This window comes from Struthio camelus, chromosome 3, assembly GCF_040807025.1.
Source record: "Struthio camelus isolate bStrCam1 chromosome 3, bStrCam1.hap1, whole genome shotgun sequence".
Taxonomy (NCBI): Eukaryota; Metazoa; Chordata; class Aves; order Struthioniformes; family Struthionidae; genus Struthio; species Struthio camelus.
This window is the reverse complement of record NC_090944.1, coordinates 59,662,631-59,684,062: the sequence shown is the minus strand read 5'-3', so window position 1 is coordinate 59,684,062 and position 21,432 is coordinate 59,662,631. Positions and strand designations below refer to the sequence as shown.

General features: G+C 44.4%; 1 protein-coding gene across 1 annotated transcript in view; it reads right to left on the bottom strand.

The window, feature by feature from the left end:
* Positions 1-21,432, bottom strand: part of FOXO3 (forkhead box O3) — a 99,797-nt gene that overhangs the window by 11,242 nt on the left and 67,123 nt on the right. The window contains exon 2 of the mRNA XM_068937973.1: positions 5,035-6,469. Coding sequence (XP_068794074.1) covers positions 5,069-6,469 — 1,401 coding nt within the window. The 3' untranslated portion in view covers positions 5,035-5,068. The remainder of the gene's footprint in view (positions 1-5,034; positions 6,470-21,432) is intronic.

The window sequence follows — 21,432 nt, the reverse complement described above, 5'->3', positions numbered from 1 at the left end:
TGACTCACAGAGCAAAGTGTGAGCAAGTACTCTAGCTGAATCTGCTTCGTCATATTTTTGAGTGGCTGCAATGGCTCTTGTGAGCGTCTGGAGCCAAATCGCAGACTGCTCGTGACAGTGCAGAAGGCGCTCCAGCCACGTTTACCGCTTGCGCCCGGGGCTCTTTTTTGCAGGGAAATGCCGCAAACGCAATGCCGATGGGGGGCAGCCCTGGCAAGGACGATCTGCCTGGTTGCCCAGGATCCTCCCCGGATCTCTTCCTCCCCGGAGGCGACATGCTCAGATCAAGCCCGGCAGCTCCTCCAGGCGCTAGCTCCTGCGCAGCTAGCACACTGCTGGTGTGCGCCCAGCAAGCGAGGAGCTGGCCCTGGGCTCTCCTCTCCTTGGAGTTACTGGAATCCCTGTTCCCAGCGAAACACGGAGTTTTCCACTCTGTTATTTTCATTCGAAGACTAAACTTGGCGAGTTTGATGTGCAGCTGGTCACAAAACCACCTTTCAAAGCTTGGGCTGGCCGAAACAACACTTCAATGTTAAAAGTGCGCCACCACCTTAACCACTAACCTATTTGAATTGAAGCAGAAGCATTTTGTTCCCCTGAATTTCCTTGAGATTTTTACATGTAGCCCCACCTTGGCTCCACATATGAAACCTGCTAGCCCTACTCCTAAAAACCTCATTTTTGAAACCAACAGAGAAGGGAAGGCCGCTTGGTCCTGAGGCAATCAGGATCCTTAGGCAACAGGTTCTCACGTTCTGGTTTCTGCATTTCACCTTCAATGAGCAGAAAATAAGCTTTCTGGAAAAAATGAAAAACAGAAAAACCATTGTCCTCATGGAACATTGTCTAGCCAGAGCTCTCCGATTCAAAGGGGACAAACTCTATCCAAATTGAGATCTTTTTATGATCTACTGGAACTTTAAGAGGGTGTTTTAGTGAATACTAAGTGATCCACAGATCTATATGTTAGTCTTTGGCATGAATTTCACCCAGAAACAGTTAATTAACAAATCAGCAAGTAGTGCCAACAGGTATGGACGACTGAAATATAAACAGGCATTTCACTACGTTTCACAGGATTTTTCTTTATCGGAGAGGTTAGCTATCATATTGCGTGAAATGATACTCTGCTACTACTAGTAGTTTGTGCACCCTCCTGCTGCAGGAAGATGACTTCGGACTTCAATGATGCTAGAATAAAATGAATGACTAACTGATCTGTGAAGTATTTTACTTTCAATTTTCAAGCAAGTCAACTTGACTTTAGTACAACTCTGCTACAGAGCCCGGAGGGATCCAGCTAAATGGCACGTTAAAATCTCTCTCAAAAGATGCAGTTATATGAGGAGGTTTTCCAACAGCAAAGGCAGCAAAGACGTTCCTGCCCTACTTGCAACTCTGCCACCCCCTTTCCCAAACTCTGCCATCGGAGCCGTCTGGGGAGCTCTGTTATGAACTGGATCACTGAAACAATTGAGGCAAAAACAACTTCTTACGCTGGCTTTGATGCCAGGGGAAATGTTTGTCTAACCGGTGGTTGATCACCAGCTCATGACATTCCAGGCAGCCATAAATCTCCCAAATAGTCTCCCCTGTCAGTTTGTTTAGGGCTATTCTTTGGCGAATGCCAAGTCCCTTAGGATTCACAGCCTGAGAAGGACCACAGAGTAAAGAGGAGAGTGGTGGGAATACCAGACTAAGGGAGGACACATTAATTTAAAAATAAAAGGTATTCTAGAGAAAGGCTAGGAAATACTGACATCTTTATTTATTGATAAATGGGCTGAAAAAACGGCCTGATGATTACTGCAGTGGGTGGAGGGTATATTCAGTACTCTTGGGAAGCAGAGAGAGAGAGAGAGAGAGGGACAGAGGCCTCAACCAGCCTGAGAAGGGAAGATTATGGCTCAGAAAATAAAGTAAGAAAAAAAGCATATTGATTTTCTCCTTTCCTTCTCGTAGCGGAAAAAACAAAACAAGACAAAACAAATCCGGTTCCATGCCTCAACTGGGGCCCTCTGAAAGGCTGCGCATGGCAAACCTCACGGGTGCCAAGCCAGGGCAGTGCAACCGGGGAACGCTCCCTCCAATAAACGTGCACCGGCACTAAACTAGTAACGCTGGAGTCTTTCGCACATGTTTTACCTCCCCTGTAAAGAAAGTGTAATTGATTTTTTTCCTAAGTAAATACCCATCTATACCTGGGGTATGTACAAGCTAAATAACTGTTTATTTGCTCCTTTCTTTTCTAACTAACTTTTCTTTTCAAACTCACCCAAATTTCTTTCCTATTTCTTCATAGAAAACACAGCATTCCCTATGGCTAGGTATGCCAATAACCTATTTTAACTGCTTTAGTTTGCCAGCCGCCTTTCTGAAACGGATTTAACGTCGGCAAGGGCAGGACTGTTCTGCTGGATGCGATTCCTTATGCAAAGATTCTTCACTGAGCTCATCAAAACTGCTCAGAGAAGATTTTAATTCAGGGGTCCCTATTGCAACAGCAAAGCGAAGAAATAACTGCGGAAAAGATTCAGAGTGATTACATCCTATTTCATGCGAGACCCTGTCAAAGTAAGAGACACTCACATGGAAGCAAACTCTCAGACAGCATTAATTAACAGACAAGGAACCGTGCATTATGAACAAGCTCAGCAGAAATCATCTCCGCTTGCACCTGATACCAGAGGCACCCAGGAGCAGCCGGTCCATTTGTCAGAGAGAGAGAAAGAGGCTTCCACAGATGACTGGACAGTAATCCGCCACGGAGGACTCTCTGCTTAATAAATCTGTCCTCCGATATGCGAATCCTTCACACAGATGTGTCAGTTCCTTTCCTCTGAGGGCAGAAAAAGGTGAAGGCAGCTACACTTGTTGTGAATGCAACGGCCCGGGGTTAAGAGGCAGCTGAGAGCGTTTTGGGAGGAACCCACACGGTGTTCTCCCTTCACACTGCCTGGGCAAATCTCCCTCCACGCACCTTTTACCTATACACAGGAAATGATGATGCTGAAAGAGGAGGCTGTGCTCTTTTCCTATTAGGAACGCGTCAAGCAAGATTGCCAATAATATCTATTTTTTAAGCTGCTTTTGGCAAATTGTACTGCTGGATGTTTCACAGTTTAAAAAAAAAAAAAAAACTCATGCAAAAAGATAGGGTTTCTACATCCAAACTGCTCGTGCACCTGGAGGAAGAGAGAACAGATCAACAAGCATGGCCTTCTGCAAATTTTTGCTTCCTGGCTCTCAAATCACTTTTTTTTTCCCTCTATTTTTCCTTCCCTTTCTTAAATTAATGAAGGCCTGGAACTGAAAGAAACCAGAAACCTGTGAACGTCTGTAGCCATTCACTTGACACCCTCACCTTTCCAAGGTGCTACCACACACACGGTCAGCGGGACATTGCTAGGACTGTCCAAGCTGCACCCTCTACAGCACAGCTCCTCTGCAGACCACCTCGTGGCCTTGCACTGCAACACTCCTGCAGTTAGAGCTAAAATGCAAAAGAAGCAGAGGAACTCCTCTCCCTTAGAAAAGCCAAAGTACTGTGCAAACTAATTGGTCCAATAGCAAGAAAGCTTTGCACACTGACTAAATGAAGCACTCTTGTTCAGTCTTGTTTTCCCTTAAATACAGCAGATCAGCATATGTCTGATCCATGGTCCTCTAGACACACAGGAAGACATTCAGGAGGTTCACCACTGCTGTTTACCTACCGCAAAGCTTCCCCTCAAACATCAAACTGTGAAACAGAATGAAAACTCAATTAAAGATGAAAGGGCCATTCACGAGCAAATTATGCACCCTAAAGTCAAAAGACACTGACTCCTTCTTTCCATCCTTTCCCCAGAAAAAATGAAAGTTGGAAGTAAGCTGCAGACTGCATGAATGCCTCTTTCAACCTCACTGTTGGGATACTCTACATACTATTCTGAAGTTAATAGAATACTTTCAATAATTTATGGCTAACCTTTTATCCTATAATATTTTGAAATCTACTCCTTTATGCTAATAAATAAACAAAGGAGAAAGGGCACTTTGTGTGGAACCTGCTCCGTGAGTCAGTGAATATGTACGTGCCAGTAGGCAGAGCTATGGGCAGAAGCCTGCAGAATCACAAAGGATGACAGAAACAATGCTTACAGGTTCAAATGTTCCCAGAGTTACGGAAAAGAAGCTCTGAGAAAAACCTCCATAGTAACCTGAAAAAGTTAATCTGAATCAACTGCCATTTGAGGCTAACATTCAAACAGGACCTATGTCACAACCCAATCCAACTCTTGGTGGAATCCAAAAGAAAATGACACCTACCCAGGTCTTGGGGTGCCCAACCAATTTTATATATTTAAAGCATTAAAATCAAGATGTTCCTGAGTCTAGGATCCTACCTTTGCTATTTCAAAATATAATTCCTCTGGCTGCTATTTTTTATTGCCCTGAGAAATAAATTTAAAAATAAAAATCAACAATTTCACTAGGGTTACTGCACCACCGCAAGAAGTACAACTCTAATTCAGTCCTGATCTGTCCCACATCCCAGATCTTCAGTGTGTGCGTGTGGATCTTGCAAAGACACTTCTCTCCCTTCCTTTGCAGTAATATTGCCCCACCGACTGCAAAGTCTCTTGCCCTATCCCAGTATAACACAGCTTGACTACATGAGGCCTTGGCTGCTGAGAAGAATCCATCTGTTGCGACTTCAAAGAAGAAACGTTGGAGCTCTGCGATTCCTGAAACCCACAAACATTCCACCTTGGTTTGCTTGATTTGGCATTAACATTTCTTATGCCTAAATTAAGCAGGACGCATAGCATCAGATGCGTGCTGACAGTGTTGCAGCTGAGTAACTTTTATAGCTTAGCCTCGTTTCCCTTCACACCTCCAAATTTGTCTTGGTTGTGCCTGCTGCATACCAAAACATAGCAAGCCGTCACAAGCCAAATTGATATTATTAGTGTGCACTATTAAGTGTTTGGTGCAAACTCCAAAAAAACTAAGGAACCAAGTATTTTACCACATCTACAGGGCACTGACCTGTTTGCCCATTTCCCCTGTTCTCAAAGATCCTTCAGCCTGGTACCCAACTCTGTGATGAAGCCTGTTTAGCACCAGTGAAGTTCCCCACATTCAGACTGACAACGTTCTGGGCTGAGATGAGGGAATCAAAGTTAAAATCCAACCCATCTGCATCCATGAGTTCACTGCGGATAATGGACTCCATGTCACACTCCAAGCTCCCATTGAAAATATCCAGGTCCAAGTCACTTGGGAATTTCTCATGTCCCATGACCGGGAGGTTCACGCTAGAGGAATACAAAGAGGAGCCTGAGAGTGGGTCAGAAAGTGTTTGCATAGACTGATTGACAGGTGACTGCTGATGTTTGGTGGATCCCAAGCTGTTTGAGTCATTTAAGCCTATGTTACTGATGGAATTCGACAAGGCACGGCTGCCACTAAGAGAGGAATTGTGAGACTGGTGCTGGTGATGGGGCAGGCTCTGATTGACCAGACCGCCCTGGTTGGACTGCGCAGCAAACGACATCATGGGGTCATTGCGGAGCATGATATTCCTGCGGGAATTCTGGGCGGACACAGCTGTGCTGGCTTGCGACATGAGCGGGTCAGACTGTGTCATCATGACATCGCTGTGACTAAGTGCATCAGAGGCGAGCAGATCCTGCAGCGTCTGGTTGTTATAATGAGAAATGGAAGAGAAGGTGGCCTGCTTGTTCTCTTGAATGGTTTGCATGGGCGACTGGCGAAGGGAGTTCAGGGACGACGGCCCGAATACGGCGTTATTGAAACTACTTGACGGAGAACCCAGCCCTGAACCTTTGGAACCATATGGAAAACTGGAGCTTCTCTGCATTATCCCTCCTGTGGGTGACTGCTGGGAGGAAGGGAGTGTTATGTTGTCCAAGAGATCATCCATGAGGTTGTCTGCCAGTCCGTCATTCAAATTCATTGTCCCAGCCATATCAGTCAACCTAGGTAACTCCACAGTACATGGTTTGTTTACTGATGGGGACAAGCTCGATGGACTACTGTACAGCATGGGAGAAAGTGGAGCGTCATCATCTTGAACGTCATCTAGTTCGGTGCTTGCCAAAATTGGTGACAAGCGGCCACTTATCGTACTGGCGTTTGAATTTGTACGGGAGCGGAAATCTGTCCATGCATCCAGCTCATCGCTGCTGCGAGAAGTTGGACTCCCGGGCCACTTGGAGAGCTGAGAAGGGCTGTCCTCACTTGCCTCTTGGGCAGTTTGCAGAGCTGCCTTTTTCTTAGCTGCCCGCCCTCTGCTCTTCGTGTACTTGTTGCTATTGTCCATTGACACAGCACGTCTTCGCGGTGCCTTCCCACCTTTTCCACCATCTGGATTGATCATCCACCAAGAGCTTTTCCCAGTGCCTTCGTTCTGCACCCTGATGAATCGGCTGTGAAGTGACAAGTTGTGCCGGATTGAATTCTGCAGGAAAGGAATAAAACAAAAAGGTCAAGACCAGCACTACTTCTTTCGCTGCCCAAATCTCAGTCACACAATCAACATTACATGAAAACACCAACATGAATAAAAACATTGGGCCGTGTGGATATCACCAGGGGTTCCTTGGGTGGGGGACACAGGAGGGCTGGCACGTGACTGCAGACTGCCTGCAGGCTGCTGCAAAGCAGGCCCTGCACTTGCACTAGCTGTGCTCTCTTGGTGCCCATCTTCATACCCCAAAATTTGCATCCAAGCAAAAGGAGTGCGACACAGCTCCGTCCCTGGTAGCAAGGAGCTAGACAAGCTAGCAGTATCAGCATGAGGATGCAAGATGTCCAACTCCTCTTTCCTAACCGTTCCTCTGCTGGGATGAGGGTAGAACCCGAGACCTCTACCCATGCCCTCAAATCATTCAACAGCAATAGACTCGAGGGAGCTGCGTTTCTCCTTTACTTTCAACTCAAGACAAAGCTCTATACTGTTGCCAATCTTGCCACGTGCTCCTTCAAACAGGAACTGCAAAAACACTGCCAAAAACTGACTGCAAGGGTGGCCATCCCCACTGCAGCCTCTGCAAACATCTTTTTTATTCTTCGCTGGCATGTGCGTTTGTGTAGTTATTATAACAGCTCTTGAGAAAGCTACACCTGCTGTCGCCCTCTCCGAGAGGCACACAGCACCCGAGGAAGCTCTACTTTCTCTCCTGATCAGAGACGCCAGAATTACGCTTGAACCACAGCAGCTGGCCAGCTGCCCCCCCGATACAGTATCCTCACAGTCTTTAAAACATGACATGACACAGTGCACAGCAACACCTCTGTCCCTGCACACTGCCAGATACAGAGTTGTATAAAGTTGTACGTGGTCGTAGACCCCACACTCTAGCAGAGGCTATAAAATACAGCGCTTTCAAGAGGGGCTGCTGCACAGTCCACTCTTGCACGTTACCTGCTCACGCTAGTCAGGAACATCCACGCGCCGAAAACCACAGCAGCACAAACCAATCAAAATTACCCCAGAACAAGAAGGAAGGCAGAGGAAACCAACCCACAGTAGCTCTAGTGAAAGGTCTTCAGGTTTATGCCGGAATAACTGAGATCAAAAACCTAACTCTACTCATCCTACTGATCTTCGGCTTAACATACAGCTCAAAAAAGGACCAATAAGTGGTGCTTGCTACTGAGAATGCTTCCAACCTTTTTTTCTTTTTTCTTTCCCCCATATGCAAGTCAAAGATTTTTGGAGCCATATTCTCTTGACAAAACAGTTGCACTATTCCTGCATGTTAAAGATGAACAAGTTTAAACAGTTGCATGAATTTTTTTTAATGGGCAAACATCAGCTATATCTATAAAAAGGATAAAAATACATGTGTTCTATCAGCATGTCTTAAAAATACAGCTTCAAAGGGATCATAGCATAATCAAGGCACTGAAGGATTTCCAGATTTAAATGAACAAAGAATATATCAATCAACAAATCATTCACAAGCATCTTGACATTTCCATCGTTAGGATAAAGGGACGTTTGATATACGTGAACTGAAGACACACTGGATGTATAAAGAAATACAGCCCAGCTTTTATAAAATAATTCTTTTCAGTATAAAATGCCTTTTCCCCTCTAAGTGTTGTGGTTTTTATCGGATTCTGAAATGAAAAACATGCCTAAAATTCCTCTCGCACGCAGATAGCAGACACATTTGTGATTATCACTTAATGAAAAGAGAAATTCTATTGACTACGGTTCAAAACAGCAACTGTTACGTTTTAAGCAATTTGCACAGCAGAGCCGACCAGACTTTACAGACATACTCAAGATAAGTTTGGGTCCGTATTTCAGCTATAAAGTTGTCTATTTGTAAGGCGCTATAATGCCATTAAAATATGTTGAATTGAGTTGCAGCATAATAGTTCCTCAGTCTAGGAGGCAAAGAGCTTTTTATTTTTTAACTGATGATATTTTTAACTGTATTTTGAGTCTGGCAAAACTCTGTTTCTAGCCTCTACTAACTAGATGCCACTGCTTACTTCCTCAGGTTTCTTCCAGCTGGCTGGGCACTGTTGACTTCTTGAAAAACAACCTTTGCTGAGATTCCAGCTTGCACTGCATCAGTGCAGGTAGTTCTCACATTCATCCTCTCGGACCGCAATGGACAACTGCACGCAAGAATATTTGCATGGGGATCTCTCTTCACAAAGATGCAGTGACAGGATCAACAGAGCTAAAACGCCATGCCAAACCGGGCTACAAGAGTCCTACAAACCACGCTGAACAAGAGCTAACAATGCTAGATATAAAGAACAAACAGAACACTGACTCTTTTCACTGAAAACAATCTTAGAAAACCCAGAAAAGAAATACCAAAGGTGGCCTACACAACACGCTATGTAGCTTCAAACATGAAAACGAACAGCAGAGTGCCATCAGCTAACAGTTTTCAACCCATGGTATTCTCATAAAATGGCTTATTTCTGCTGGCAGTAAGCATAGCATGAAACTATCTGGTCTAAAACCACAAAAAATCCAAAACAGTCTATTAGTAAAATTATGGGATTGAAGCACCTTTCAGGGATGAGGGCTCTTACATGTGTGGATATGTGTGTGCACATGTATAATTTTCTATTATAGTATCTTTTCACTCAGTGTTGGTAATACACAAGTAATAAAAGAATGTAATAATACTTTTGCATTGAAAATTGGTAGTTATGAAAAAATCCAAGCAGTTTGTTTGCCTTTACATTACGCAATATGCCATTTATGCTCCAGCTCGTTTTTTTCTTTATTTTTCTTTTGTAGGAAGATTGTTTTCTTAGGTATAATTATGGAGCAATTTATTTCTGTGTACCCCATCTCCACCCTCTGTTCAAACACTGCCTTAAAATCCACTTCTTTCACGTAACCTCCCTCACTAAACTCTTCAGCAACAGCATCTGAGTTTCTTGGTTCCTCCTCATGTTGGAAGCTCTGCCAAATCAAATTAGGGCTGGATCCTGTTATCCCTTCACATGTGAGTGTTGCTACAGAAGGCACTGGGGTTGACAGCTCACAGTCAAGGCGGAGCGCTGAGCTGCCAGGCTGCGATCTTGGTGGAAATAAGCCTGTTTTGCACCTGGTTTCTAAACTGTCTATGAAAGTTCACGTCTGCTTAAAATACAAGGAAAGATTCTGGGGCAATGTTTGCTCACGAGCACGTGCCTAAGTGATATATGACCACGTGACAAACCACAAAGGAGGAGGGGAAGCCCCAGAAAATACAGTTTATGATTCAAACCCACCACCATTCAAATCAAGAGGAATTTTGCCTTTGACTTAATTCGGGAGAGGGATGAGGCCATTACGATGGAAACGTAACACATTTTTCCATGCCAAAATACGACGAGAAACCTTAAAAGATCTTTAAAGGAACTCTCGTCGATCTGCCCTGGAGAACATATGTACACGGGACAGATGCCGGCCAGACGGCAGACACCTTGGAAAGAGCTCAGATACCACTGGTGGGTTCGACATAAGGACTGCACAAGAGCAGAGCAGAAAAGAAATATGATGAGCTCCTCCCTTTATTAGTGTTACTATTTATACCAGACTTGAAGTATGCTATGTACTTTGCTCACAGACAGAAGACCGAGGTTCCTGCAGATAAGATCAAGAGGACACAGTACAGCATTGTGCCTAGCCCAGCCGGGTCCCAGTCTCTCGACAAAGTTTTTAAGTGGTCCTGCAGGAAAAAAAAATGGCACTAAAGATAAGAAAGACCCACCACAAGAGGAACACAAAAGACAGGGCAGATGTGATTAGAGGGGAGGACGGTAGAGTGGTACAGGAAAACAACATTGCTTTACCTGACTGCAAGCTTCCCTAAGGTTACTGCCCAAAGGCTTCGCAAAGACACCTCCAAGGGCAAGGGATGAGCTCCCTTCACTAGGCACTTCTTTTGGCAACACCTCTCGCAACCTTTAGCTTTTCATACAGACCTGTACGAGCAAAGGACAGCAGGCTGCAGGGGAGGAGGTGGCCGGCCAGCACGCAGAGCCATTCACTAGCAGGAAATCAGCAGCTGAGTGCCCCGTCTTAGTTAGATGGGCAACATATCAGATGGGTGACACTACTTTCCTAAAACCCAGAGCCACATTTTGAACTTCAAAGAGGTAAATGTTTATCCACTGCACAAAATTTTGTTCAGTCACTGCTTCTTGAAGCAGCCACAATTTGCTCGTGAAAAAAAGGAAAAAAAAAAAAACTCAGTATGTCCTAATTACATGTCACTCGTGATATTTTGGTAAGATGCCAAACGGATGCACTAACAAACATTTCCAAAGTGCTATACACCCGATTGGGTATGAACAACTAAACGAGCTTCCCAGAAAGGGCTTTAGGACTGCGAGTTACTTCAACACTCGGCCGTGGCCAGGCAAAACCAGCAAATCCTTTCGCCTTGAAAAAAGGAGCGAGTTCCCCCACCCCGGCGCGCCTGTGTCTGTGTGCGACTCTTCCAAACCATGTTTACCTTGTGGAGCCCGTCCATTAACGCAGACACCAGCTGCAAGTGCTTCCACTGGAATACAGAGTCCTTTTTGTCTGCAAGCAACATGTGGTATCAATTTATCATTCTCAACAACGCAACAAGGAATCCACTCACTTTAAAAATAAAAAGAGAGTTGTGTAACTTAACTCTTAAAAGCCTCAGCTCAAAAAAAAAAAAAAAAAGAAAGCCTAAAGATTAGCAAGACGAGGTGCAGCTGGTGACTGCCGAGTCCAAGTTACACACTGGTCTGTTTTCATTTCAGCGTTTTGTAGTGGTTAATTCGTTATTTTAGATACAGGCTCCTAAACCGTAAAGTTACATCTACAAATCAAAAGCAGTCGTTTATTTTAACAATTGACACACTGGGAAATGATGAGAGAAAAACAAACACTATCTGTAGACTCATAAATGCTGGTAAAGCTCACTTAGGAGAATAATACTTTATTTTATACTTTACTACCATATTTAATGTTGTAACCTCACCATACAAAGTTTTCTGGTAGCCATGTAGCAGTGAAAGGAGTAAGATGTAATACTACAGAAAAGAAGCCATGAAAATAGCTGCAGTTTATCAGTCTCCAGCTGGCATGGGCTGACTGAATGGCAGCCGCGCTTCTCAATGGCCCTCGCTTGCTAATTTCAATTTCAGTCTCCAACCTACGTCACCTTGCTCAAAATTTTGTAGCGCACATCTCTTTTGGGATGAATACTCCTCCAGAAGACCTTCACTAAAAATTATTTCTTTTCTTGAAGAAAACCAAAACAAAGCAAACTACTTTGCTTGTGTTCATTGGCCTTGAAAAAGGAGCTTGTGAACAATCAACACTTTTCGCCCATCTGTCTGGACCAGAGTTTGTGCCTTCTCATCAAGTAACTCAAAATTTGCTTCAACTACCAGTTTTACATTTTGTTTGCTTTGAAGTCCTCAATGAGATTCAGCAGGAAGTACACACGAAAACAGATGCAGTAATTTCAAAATTATGAATACTGAAAGCCGCCAACTGTGCGCATGCATATACGAATTTCTGGTAAAAGGAATTTGCAGGTCCCAGACAAGGGCATTCTAGTTGGTTGGCTGCATACAGTCTTTTCCTGCTGTGCCCTATAGGACTGTGCTGCGCACCTATAGGAAGGTGCTGCCCTTCTCAAGGAACCTGAAAGTCTACAGGCCAAAGAGGTCTCAAAACATTTTACCTTTCCCATCTTTTTTCCTTGTAAGTTTTTGGAAACCACAACAAGATAAATAATGTAATATAGTAGTGAGAGTGCTCTGGAGACGCAGACTAAAACATAAGGAAAGGCCTCCCTCAGTATCTGCTCAGCCATGTTGCACCAGTATATAGTCTTCTAAACAGCTTTTTTTCATATAAAGCCTACATTATGTGCTCTTGTTTGTTATTATATTTTCCCCTAAATCATTAAAGTTGCAGGAAAAAATTAGCATCGAACAAACTACACGCACAACAAGAGGAAACGTCTCTGACACTGAAGCATTTTTGATGCTCACGATTTGATATTATCTGCAAGTTTCTAAGGCAACTGCCGCCTATCGCCCCAGATGTTCAGCAGCAGCAGCAGCAGGGCGTGAGAGAGCCCCACTGCCACAAAAGTGACATTCAGCAGCCCTTTGTACGGCGTGAACAAAGCCTACTGCCCCTTCAAGCGCTAAAAAGAGAAAGTGGGAAGCCCCGCCACCTCAGCCCAGCCAGTTCCAGGCAAACAGGTCATCCAAGCATACCCTCCTGCTAAGGGGAGAAGAAAGGGAAAAAAAAGGAAAAAAAAAACCCCACCCAACCCACAGATATAAGGGAAAAAAATCAGCTTGACATCTGAAGGATCGTTTTGTGGAGTTCCCTCCTCATCCTCTCCTCAAAGGAGAAGTGTTTCTGACCTTGACTGCAGGGGAAGAGCTAGAAGAGCCCCTTGCCGCAATTACTTCCCTCTCTGTGTCTCCACCTCGGCGTCCCCCCACCGCCTCGCAAGAGAAGTAAAGCGCTGAGTGATATTAAAGCTCCTTGGGAGAATATTAAGTCCAGTGAAGACTTATGCTCTGAAAGCGCAGCCCGCTCAGGTAGGAGAGCCTCTCCTCTCCTCTCCCTCCCTCCCAAAGGAAGGCCCTTGCGCCGTGCCGAATTACGACGGAAGAATTTGATTAGAGCTGGGGAAAAACAAACCCTCCCTAATATTAGGCGCGCCTCGGTCCCTGCCGCGGGAGCTGCTCCTCTCCGCCCGGGCAGGCCGCGAACAATTTGCAGGCAAAGGAGGCTTATGCCCTCCCTTTCCAGGCGGCCGGCATCGGAAAGCGCGTGCCTAAGAGGACTTAGTCACAACTCTATCAAATGTTTTTCCTATTAAAAAACAGTCGAGTTAAAACAACTGCTGCCTCACTCTTTGAGAACACTGATATTGTGAACCGCTGCACTGACGTAAATAAAACTTAGCTCAAAATACACGCTGCCTGGAAATTGTCTCAAAGCATCACACTTCCAGTTAGCAGAAAAAAATCTCCAGTCATTTTACAATCAGATGCCTACTGACCACAGGAGGACTCTAATAAATAACATTTGTTTTGCTTTGAGTACAGCGTGCTGGCTGCCGTTTATTTTTTTCCACCGGGTGTTGGGAGAAAAGAAGCAGGGAGCGAAGAAAACGTTGGCATTTTAAATAAGGTAACTGCGGAGCCCTACTAGAAAGCACAGAGGGTGAGGCAGGGACGAGGCGAAGCGAAGGAGAGGGGGACGCAGCGCGACACAGGGGAAAGGACGCAGGAAAAATCCTCTCGGCTAAAAGGAGGTGGCGGGGCGGGGGGGAGGACCAAACATCACTGAAAAGTGTCACGAACTTCAGAAAGAGAGGACGGCAACGGCTGTGCGGCGCGTGCTTATTTTTTGCAAATTTGGAAACGGCCTGAGTAACCTCTTTCCCAGCTGTTTTTGCTCCTGGAGGGCTGGGGAGAACATGCCATTCCCGCAGCCGGACCTGCGCCGCGCTCGCGCCACGCGCTGCCCGCCGGCTGCTCCGGCTAATATTGAGAGACGCGTACGCTGGCGCTCGCCACCCCACGAAGCCTTGTAAAAACCTTGCAAAAACGTCCCGCTGACGTTTCTCCTCCCGTGTTACACGGGATTTAGGGAGCCGGAAACAAGTCAACGTAACCGGGAGTTTGCTAAAGGCACCTTGTCAAGGGCTTCCTCTTTCGTCCCCTTCTGTCGGGTCGGCGCAAAACTGGAGAGCGCAATTAATTTCAACCAACGGATTTAACTTAATTAAGCGGAGGAATTTTCTTTAAAGCGCTGATCTTGCAAGGTGCTGAATTAATGAAAATCCCATCAGCGTAGGCTTGCCCGGGACATGAACGCAGTCAGTAAAAGAAAGCGATGTTGCCGCTCACGGTTTTTAAAGTGAACTTAAACACGAAGAGTTGCATAGAAAAAAAGCCAAAATGGACACACATGGCTGGGCCTTTGCAGAGATGGTTAGGATCTCTGCTCGCGATCAGTGTCACTGGCCGATTTGTCCTTTTTTTTCCTCCTTTTTTATAACTAAGCCTACCATTTAAAGTGTTTTCACTGTAGAAACTTTGGCAATTACATCACGCTATTTGCAGAGCACCTTCAAGAGGGAATTGCTGACCTTCTCCTCCTCAGTTCCACCGAGCCTCCAGAGAAGTGCAAGCGCACACTTAACTAATCAACATGAAAATTATACCTACAGTAATACTCCTAAAAATAGCTGCCACCGTCTTTATAGGCCCAATCCAATGGTCGCTGCAGCTAATGGAAGAATGAATTCTCAGAGGCCTCAGTGGTCACCAAGTTCGACCTCAATGAAAGCAGTACAACTCTACTGTAAGGCAGGTTTTCATCCTGAAATATATATGCGTTTTTTTTTTTTTTAAACTACAAGAAAAATTGCCCCCTCAATTTTTCCCTTTTTAAAATCCAAAGATCCCTGCAAAAACCTTGCATGGTATTGTGGAAACCAAAGTGCTAACGTTCTATTTTTGTTCATTCTCTACACATGGCCGTTACTATACATTGACTATTTAGAAACAGGCATGGGCGTTCTTTCATGTCCTTATAAATAAATGTGAGTGCTGCTACTGCTTATAATAATTCGCTAAAAATAGTAGTTTCCCATGAAAGATCACAAAGGCCTGTCAATGCTGAATCACCTATTATAAATCTACTAGTTTTTTTGAGTTTTTTTTTTTAAACACTTACTAAGCCTGAGAAATGCAACTAAATCAGCAATAACTTCCACTGTACTGCAGCAGGGAAAGGCTAAAATCAGTGTGCGTTAAGAAAGCCTTTTAGGGCTTCTGCTTTACACAACTGCAATGCTGTCTTGCACGTAGCTCCAGAAAGTGTTAGTTCTGAAGTGACATAACTCCGAAATGATATATTGTTAAATATATGGGCTGTATTAATTGGAAGTGTTGAGCTGCACATATTAATTGCAAATCTGGTGACAGTTTTAGCTAACGTGACTGATTAGAGGAATAGATCTGATATGCTGTCAACTGGCGGAGTCTGCTCAGGCCTGAGCAAGCCCTTCAAAAGCTAGCACCAGCATACGAGACCTTCGAGCAAGGGAACAACCTTCAGTACAGCCCTGGGCATTTCTATTATGTAGACTAATCTGAAACAGGACCCCTCTCCTGAGCTATTTAAAGCATATAATTAGTTTATTATTGAACTAGGAGAGATTCTCTAATTAAAAAAAATGTGCATTTTAAAATATGATGCATTTCAGTTGGCAGCTGACAGGTCAGAAGGAACGCTTTGCTCAACATGAGCAAACATCCATAAGCACAGGCGAGAAGTCGAGGATGGGCAAGAAACGTGATTTTCAGGCTTCTTCTTAAAGTGGGTCTAAATCTCTGCTGTTAGAGGCAAAAACCCTTGTGAGCCCCATGAGAGTGCTTGCCTGGGTGAGAGGGCAGAGCAGCAACCAGAATTGTTCACAGAATTACTCCACTGCAACTTGGGCTGGGGTGCGAATTAGGAGATGATGGATGAGTGAATAGGACAACTTGAAAAACAGGTATCTTTTCTTTCAAAACTCAGTACAGGATAACTATGGTACTACCAACAAATACATGACCCATGCGCTCTTCAAAACATAATGGTAGCTATAAAATATTAATGTATTTTGAAAGTAGAAAGAAATCAGTTTTCCTTTTGATGCTTTCTGATGCAACTTATTTCATCCTGAGTTTACGTTTGAGGACGCATAGGCCCTTGTCAGTCTTTTCCCTCTTTTTTCCCATGTTTTCTAGATTTTCCCTCAATGTAGGGAAACATTTTAAACACAGTGCTTGGAAATCTATTTGAAAAATTGCATCCAAATCCAAAAAATTCTGTAAATACAAACTAAACTCAGGGCATGCCATGATGACATGGATGGGCAAAAACATCCCTCTTTATGCCATCTGCACGGGAACAGTAGCAACATAGCTTTACTCCAGCAGTCTTCCTCCAGTTCGCTCCTTAATCCCGCTGCCATGTGAGTGTTAGACAGAGCAGGGACGCAGCTGTGGAGACACTCAGCTTACAAGACACAGCTTCAGTTTGAACACTGCTGCGCCTCGTCTGCCTTCTCCGACATGACAGCGTTTGCTTTCTTTAATGGAGAAAAGCCTTTTAGAGCCTTAAAATGTGATTGATCTCATCCAACTTGGGTGAGTCCACGTTAGACCCCAGCACGCGAGCTAGTGACTCCGGCCTCCCTTTGTGGGCAGCAGGAGAAACAGGCCCCTCCAGCAAATGATTCCTCCAACCGATCTTCGAATTTTCCTGCCAAGGAGCACAGCGAACACACAAGGGCAGGTACCCAGCCCATGCAACCGGGCACACCTCCGCGTCCATCTTCGGGAAAATCATCTCGACTCCAGCAGGAGTTTTACAGAGCTTGCCCTTAGTCAGGCCAAACACCTTCTCTCCTTTTAGATTCATCTCAGCCTCACTTTAGAAACTGTTTTGTTTTTAATCAAACCTGACCTCACTCAGATGACTTACCTGTTACTGGTTTTACTGGATTTTTTCATTTATTTTCTGTTCACTGCAGGGGTAAAATATACCTCAGGAGCTGACAAAAGGGAAGATGACACCTATTACTCTGCCAATGAATCAGCCCTTCACTACGGCAAGCAGGACATTCCTGTTTCACGTGTAACTGGCAGCAGACACCATCCCAGAAACCTCAGAATCGAGGTAAATGCACAGATATGAAGGTCTTTTTTGTTTTTAAGCTATTTATCTCATCTGAGGAACTAGCGTCACACTGTCATTGATACAATCACAAATCCCAGGTGCTAAACATTGACCTTAAAGTTAGGCTGGGTCCAAAGGCTTCAGTACTTCCCAGCGCATCATTAGTGCCCCACCCCGACACCAGCGCCTGAATAGCACAACGATGACTGGAGCCCTTTCATGTTCCTGGTTTGAACCTGTACGCACGACTGATTCCTCCCGAAGGCAACGCCGGGGCCATGGTGGGGCCTTTGCATCTGTGTCGCTCAGTACATACGCTGGGTAATTGTTCAGAGTGCAGCTGCGGAGTTACAAGGACAAGAAATTTCAGGACCTCGATGGTGTAAAGAGTCAAAGTCTTCACCATGTATTCAGGCAAGCATTACCTGCCTGGTATCTTGCAGTCAGATTGAGTCCCTGTTGTGGAAAGTAATGCACAAGTAGAAGACGCTGCGTGCCCAAAAGCTTACCGTCTCAACAGGCAAAGAGATGTTAAGGAGCCTTAATTCAATAAAAATGCTACGGAACATAAAAATCGAGTGGCTTTGTTTCTTCTAGTTAGCACACACCAGCCATGTGTTACCTGCCCTTCAAGAGAAGCATCAAGGCAAGCTCTCAGTGTCCCGAAATGGTTTCACTTCATGGACAGTGTCCTCTGCTGTGGAAAATTGTAAATGTGGGTTTGCCAAATCAAAATGTCTGCCTCTTGGGCTTGCAAGAGCTGAAGGTATTCGGAGGGAGTCCCTCCATCCTTGCAGATACACACTCTCTTATAGTGCTGGTATGGTAGACTAAAGTCTGCTTCTCAAAGAAATGGGGCATAAACCCTGAATAGGATGTGTGGGCACACACCCCAAATCCTGCCTTTAGGGGAAAAAGAGGAGTTATATTAGTGGAACTATATAGCTTGAAAATAAGTCCACTTTTAAGATCTGTATGGGCAAAACACAGGGCAGATTTTAAAGGACAGTGCTAAGAATGATGATGCCTTTGTACATTGTTATTTTAATGATGCTCTTCAGAGTCTTCATAGCTCAAGAATGCCAGGCCTCCTCCACATGCCAGGTATCATCATTTTCACAATAAAGGAATGTAAGAAAGAAGCATCTTCAAGCTGCAGCTGAAGAGATGAGGAGAGAAAGAAAGGAGCATTGAATGGCAAATGCTTATGGGTATATTCTCCCTCCTCCTGGGAAAGGGAGGGAACCCATTAACCAAGCACATTGAGCTAAGTTTATGTGTGTGCATTATGACAGGTTAGGTAATACTTTTATAATATGAGCTCATATGCAAAATATAGAACGGACTAACACAGACCAGCTTCCTTTTTTTCCTTTTCATAGACAAATAGCAAGGGTCCTCTTTGCAATTAAAACTTAGGAGATGGGGTAACTGGAGTATAGAAATGAACTGGCCTAGTTTTTGGTTAAGACTGGCAAAGTGTACAAACTGGGGAATGATAACAAAATTAAGGAGAGGGCAGAATTTACACTTTTCTCAAGTCAGGCCTTTTTCAGAGCCAGCAGAAACACATTCTGTTTGCAGGCTCCAAGCACATACCCTATTGCATTATATACACATTCTCACCTACAAAGGCTTTTGCATATACCTTCATGTGTGCCCTGTGAGCTGCTTCATGGTCTTCAACAGGAATGCCCACAATGCAAGGATAAGCAGGAGGAGAGAGACACAAACACAAGGAAGTTTCCAATTTTGTCCATAGGCAAGTTTAAAAGCTCACAAAAGCTAATGGGAACTTTCTAGTAGTTTTGTATCAAGCTCTCTTTGAGGTGAAAATATATCATATTAATTCTTTCCAGCAGAAACGGGTTCTTGGTGCCATCCAATCACAGATATAACCCCAGCAGCCCTTCAGAAGCAGAGTAACAACTGAGTCACTAATGTTAAAACAGGGATGAGAAACAGAAAATAAAATAGAATCTAGGCTACTTCCCCTGAGGAGCTAAATACAGTATTTAATGGCATCTATTTATAAGGTTAATAAATTGACTGCTCCAGCTATGAATTGTTGCCATCATCACAACTACAATAGGATGTTCCTGGACAACTTATCTCCGACTAGTATTTTTCCCTTCCGTGACACACACACACAAGTAGGAAGAGACTGGGAGGCTGCCCAGCCTTTCAACATATTCTGCTCATCGGAGGAGATGGTCAGTGATAGCCACACAAGGTTATGGTGGAACAAGCAGCAATGTTGTCAACACAGGGTGGGGAAAGCGGGCGGCAACAGATGGGGTGCTTGTATTTCCCGGCATCTGCAGCAGCTGCCGTCTTTGTCAGCTGTTGTCCCTGTGGCACTCTGCCTGCATGGGCTGGAGCGGAGAACATTTTGGTTTCTCTTCTTTAACTAACCCTGAAAAATTCTCACCGTCCCGTCCCCCTACGTGGCCCTTAAATGAGTGTGTAAAAAGCACTGAAGATGCTGAGAAACCTTAAAGCTACATGTGTAAAGGAACATCTTTTCCCCAATGCTGCCGAAGTGTGGGGCACATCTTTCTTTTGCACCCACAGGACCTTGTCACTTAAGAGTTATATTTTAGTGAGGTAGCTTTGCAAAGGCATGCGCCAGAAAATCTCTCTCCAGCAGACGAGTAAGAACTGAAGCTGATTTTCCAGGAACCCAGCTGAGGCCACCTGACAGGCCTTCTGTATTAGGAGACCCTAAATCTACTTCTAATGCATTATAGCACAACAGGGCAAAATTTTTGCTCATTTTCTCTTTCTCCCCACTGCTAGACCACGCCACCTCTGAGCACCAGCCCTGGCTCAGGGCTGCACCAGGCTGACAGCTACCCACTTCCAGCCCCAAACAAATGGCTCCTGCTTCAAGAGCCAAAAACGTCATCACAAATGCAAACGGGATTAGAGGGTGGCTCAAAACACTACCTCCTGGTTTGATAGCAGGGAGTGCACAAGATACAGGAACGCAGGGAACGAAGCCACCTGGACAGATAATTCCTGGAAAGATTATACGTGTTTGTACTTACCTTCCTCCTTGGGGATGATGCCAGAGAGTACACATTAAACACTGGCAGTGCTGCATTTATGTGTTCTTTCAAGGGAGCTGCTTTCTCTTAGTTCCATCCAGAGTTAGGGCTAACTTTGGCCCACTTGCCAAGAGAGCAACATTTTTGTATAATTAATCCCACACATGCCTTCACAACCTCTCTGTTCAATTACTTTAAAACACTCCATCCATGACTTATCATAAACTCTGGCCATGTTATTATTATCACTTTAAGCATAATCCGAGCATGATCCTGAATAGCAAGTAATCGCTGTTCATGCAAGAAGTCTGGCTGACCTCTACAAAACTCTTCACAAGAGACAAACTTTGCAGGATCAGGGCCTAAGCTTGAAGGCAGGATAATCTCCTCCCTCTGCCCACTCCCTCTCCCTTAGCTCTAGCATCCAGTACACAATGTTCTCTTCATTACTTTGACATAGTCTTTAAGGCTTTAGACCTGAAGCTAGAAAAACAGAATGTGCAAGTTCCGTGATTCAAGGGTATTTAAAAGAGGAAAAAAAGGGCAACTGTTAGTCAGAATCTTCCAAGAGCGAGAATCAGTCTGTGTGCCAGGAGGCAAGAGTCCATAGCTTGAATTTCAAAGGCCTTTCAGGAAAGACTACCTCCAACATACTTTCAGAAGCTAATTTAAACAAGTCACAATTCTGCTGGTTTTTTCTTCTCCTCCTTTTCCATCCAGATAATCTATTTTTTTCACTTGGTGCGAGGCAAAACTTATGCACTCCACTATTTATGTGCACTTACATGTCAATTAACTCTGGATGGCTGCTATATATTGAAACATTGTACAATTTGCAAAACAGTCACTGAGAATTAGAATGCCTTAACATGACACGGTGGCTCAAGCGTATTCCATCTCTTTGGTATTTCAGCCAGCAAACACAGCACACTTTTTTCTGCCTTGCTCCTTTTCATTCCCTTTCCTTTCCTAGGATTAGGACATTGCTAGAACCTGATACAATGCTGTTTGCAGTCATATAATGTTTGAAAAAAGAAAAAAAAAAGTACTGTACGGAAACAGGATCATATCTCAGGCTGCCTGCAATCCAGCACCCTAACACGGCCCAAAATGCAAAGTTGGAGCTTGCATGTTTAGATTACAACTGCAGAAAAA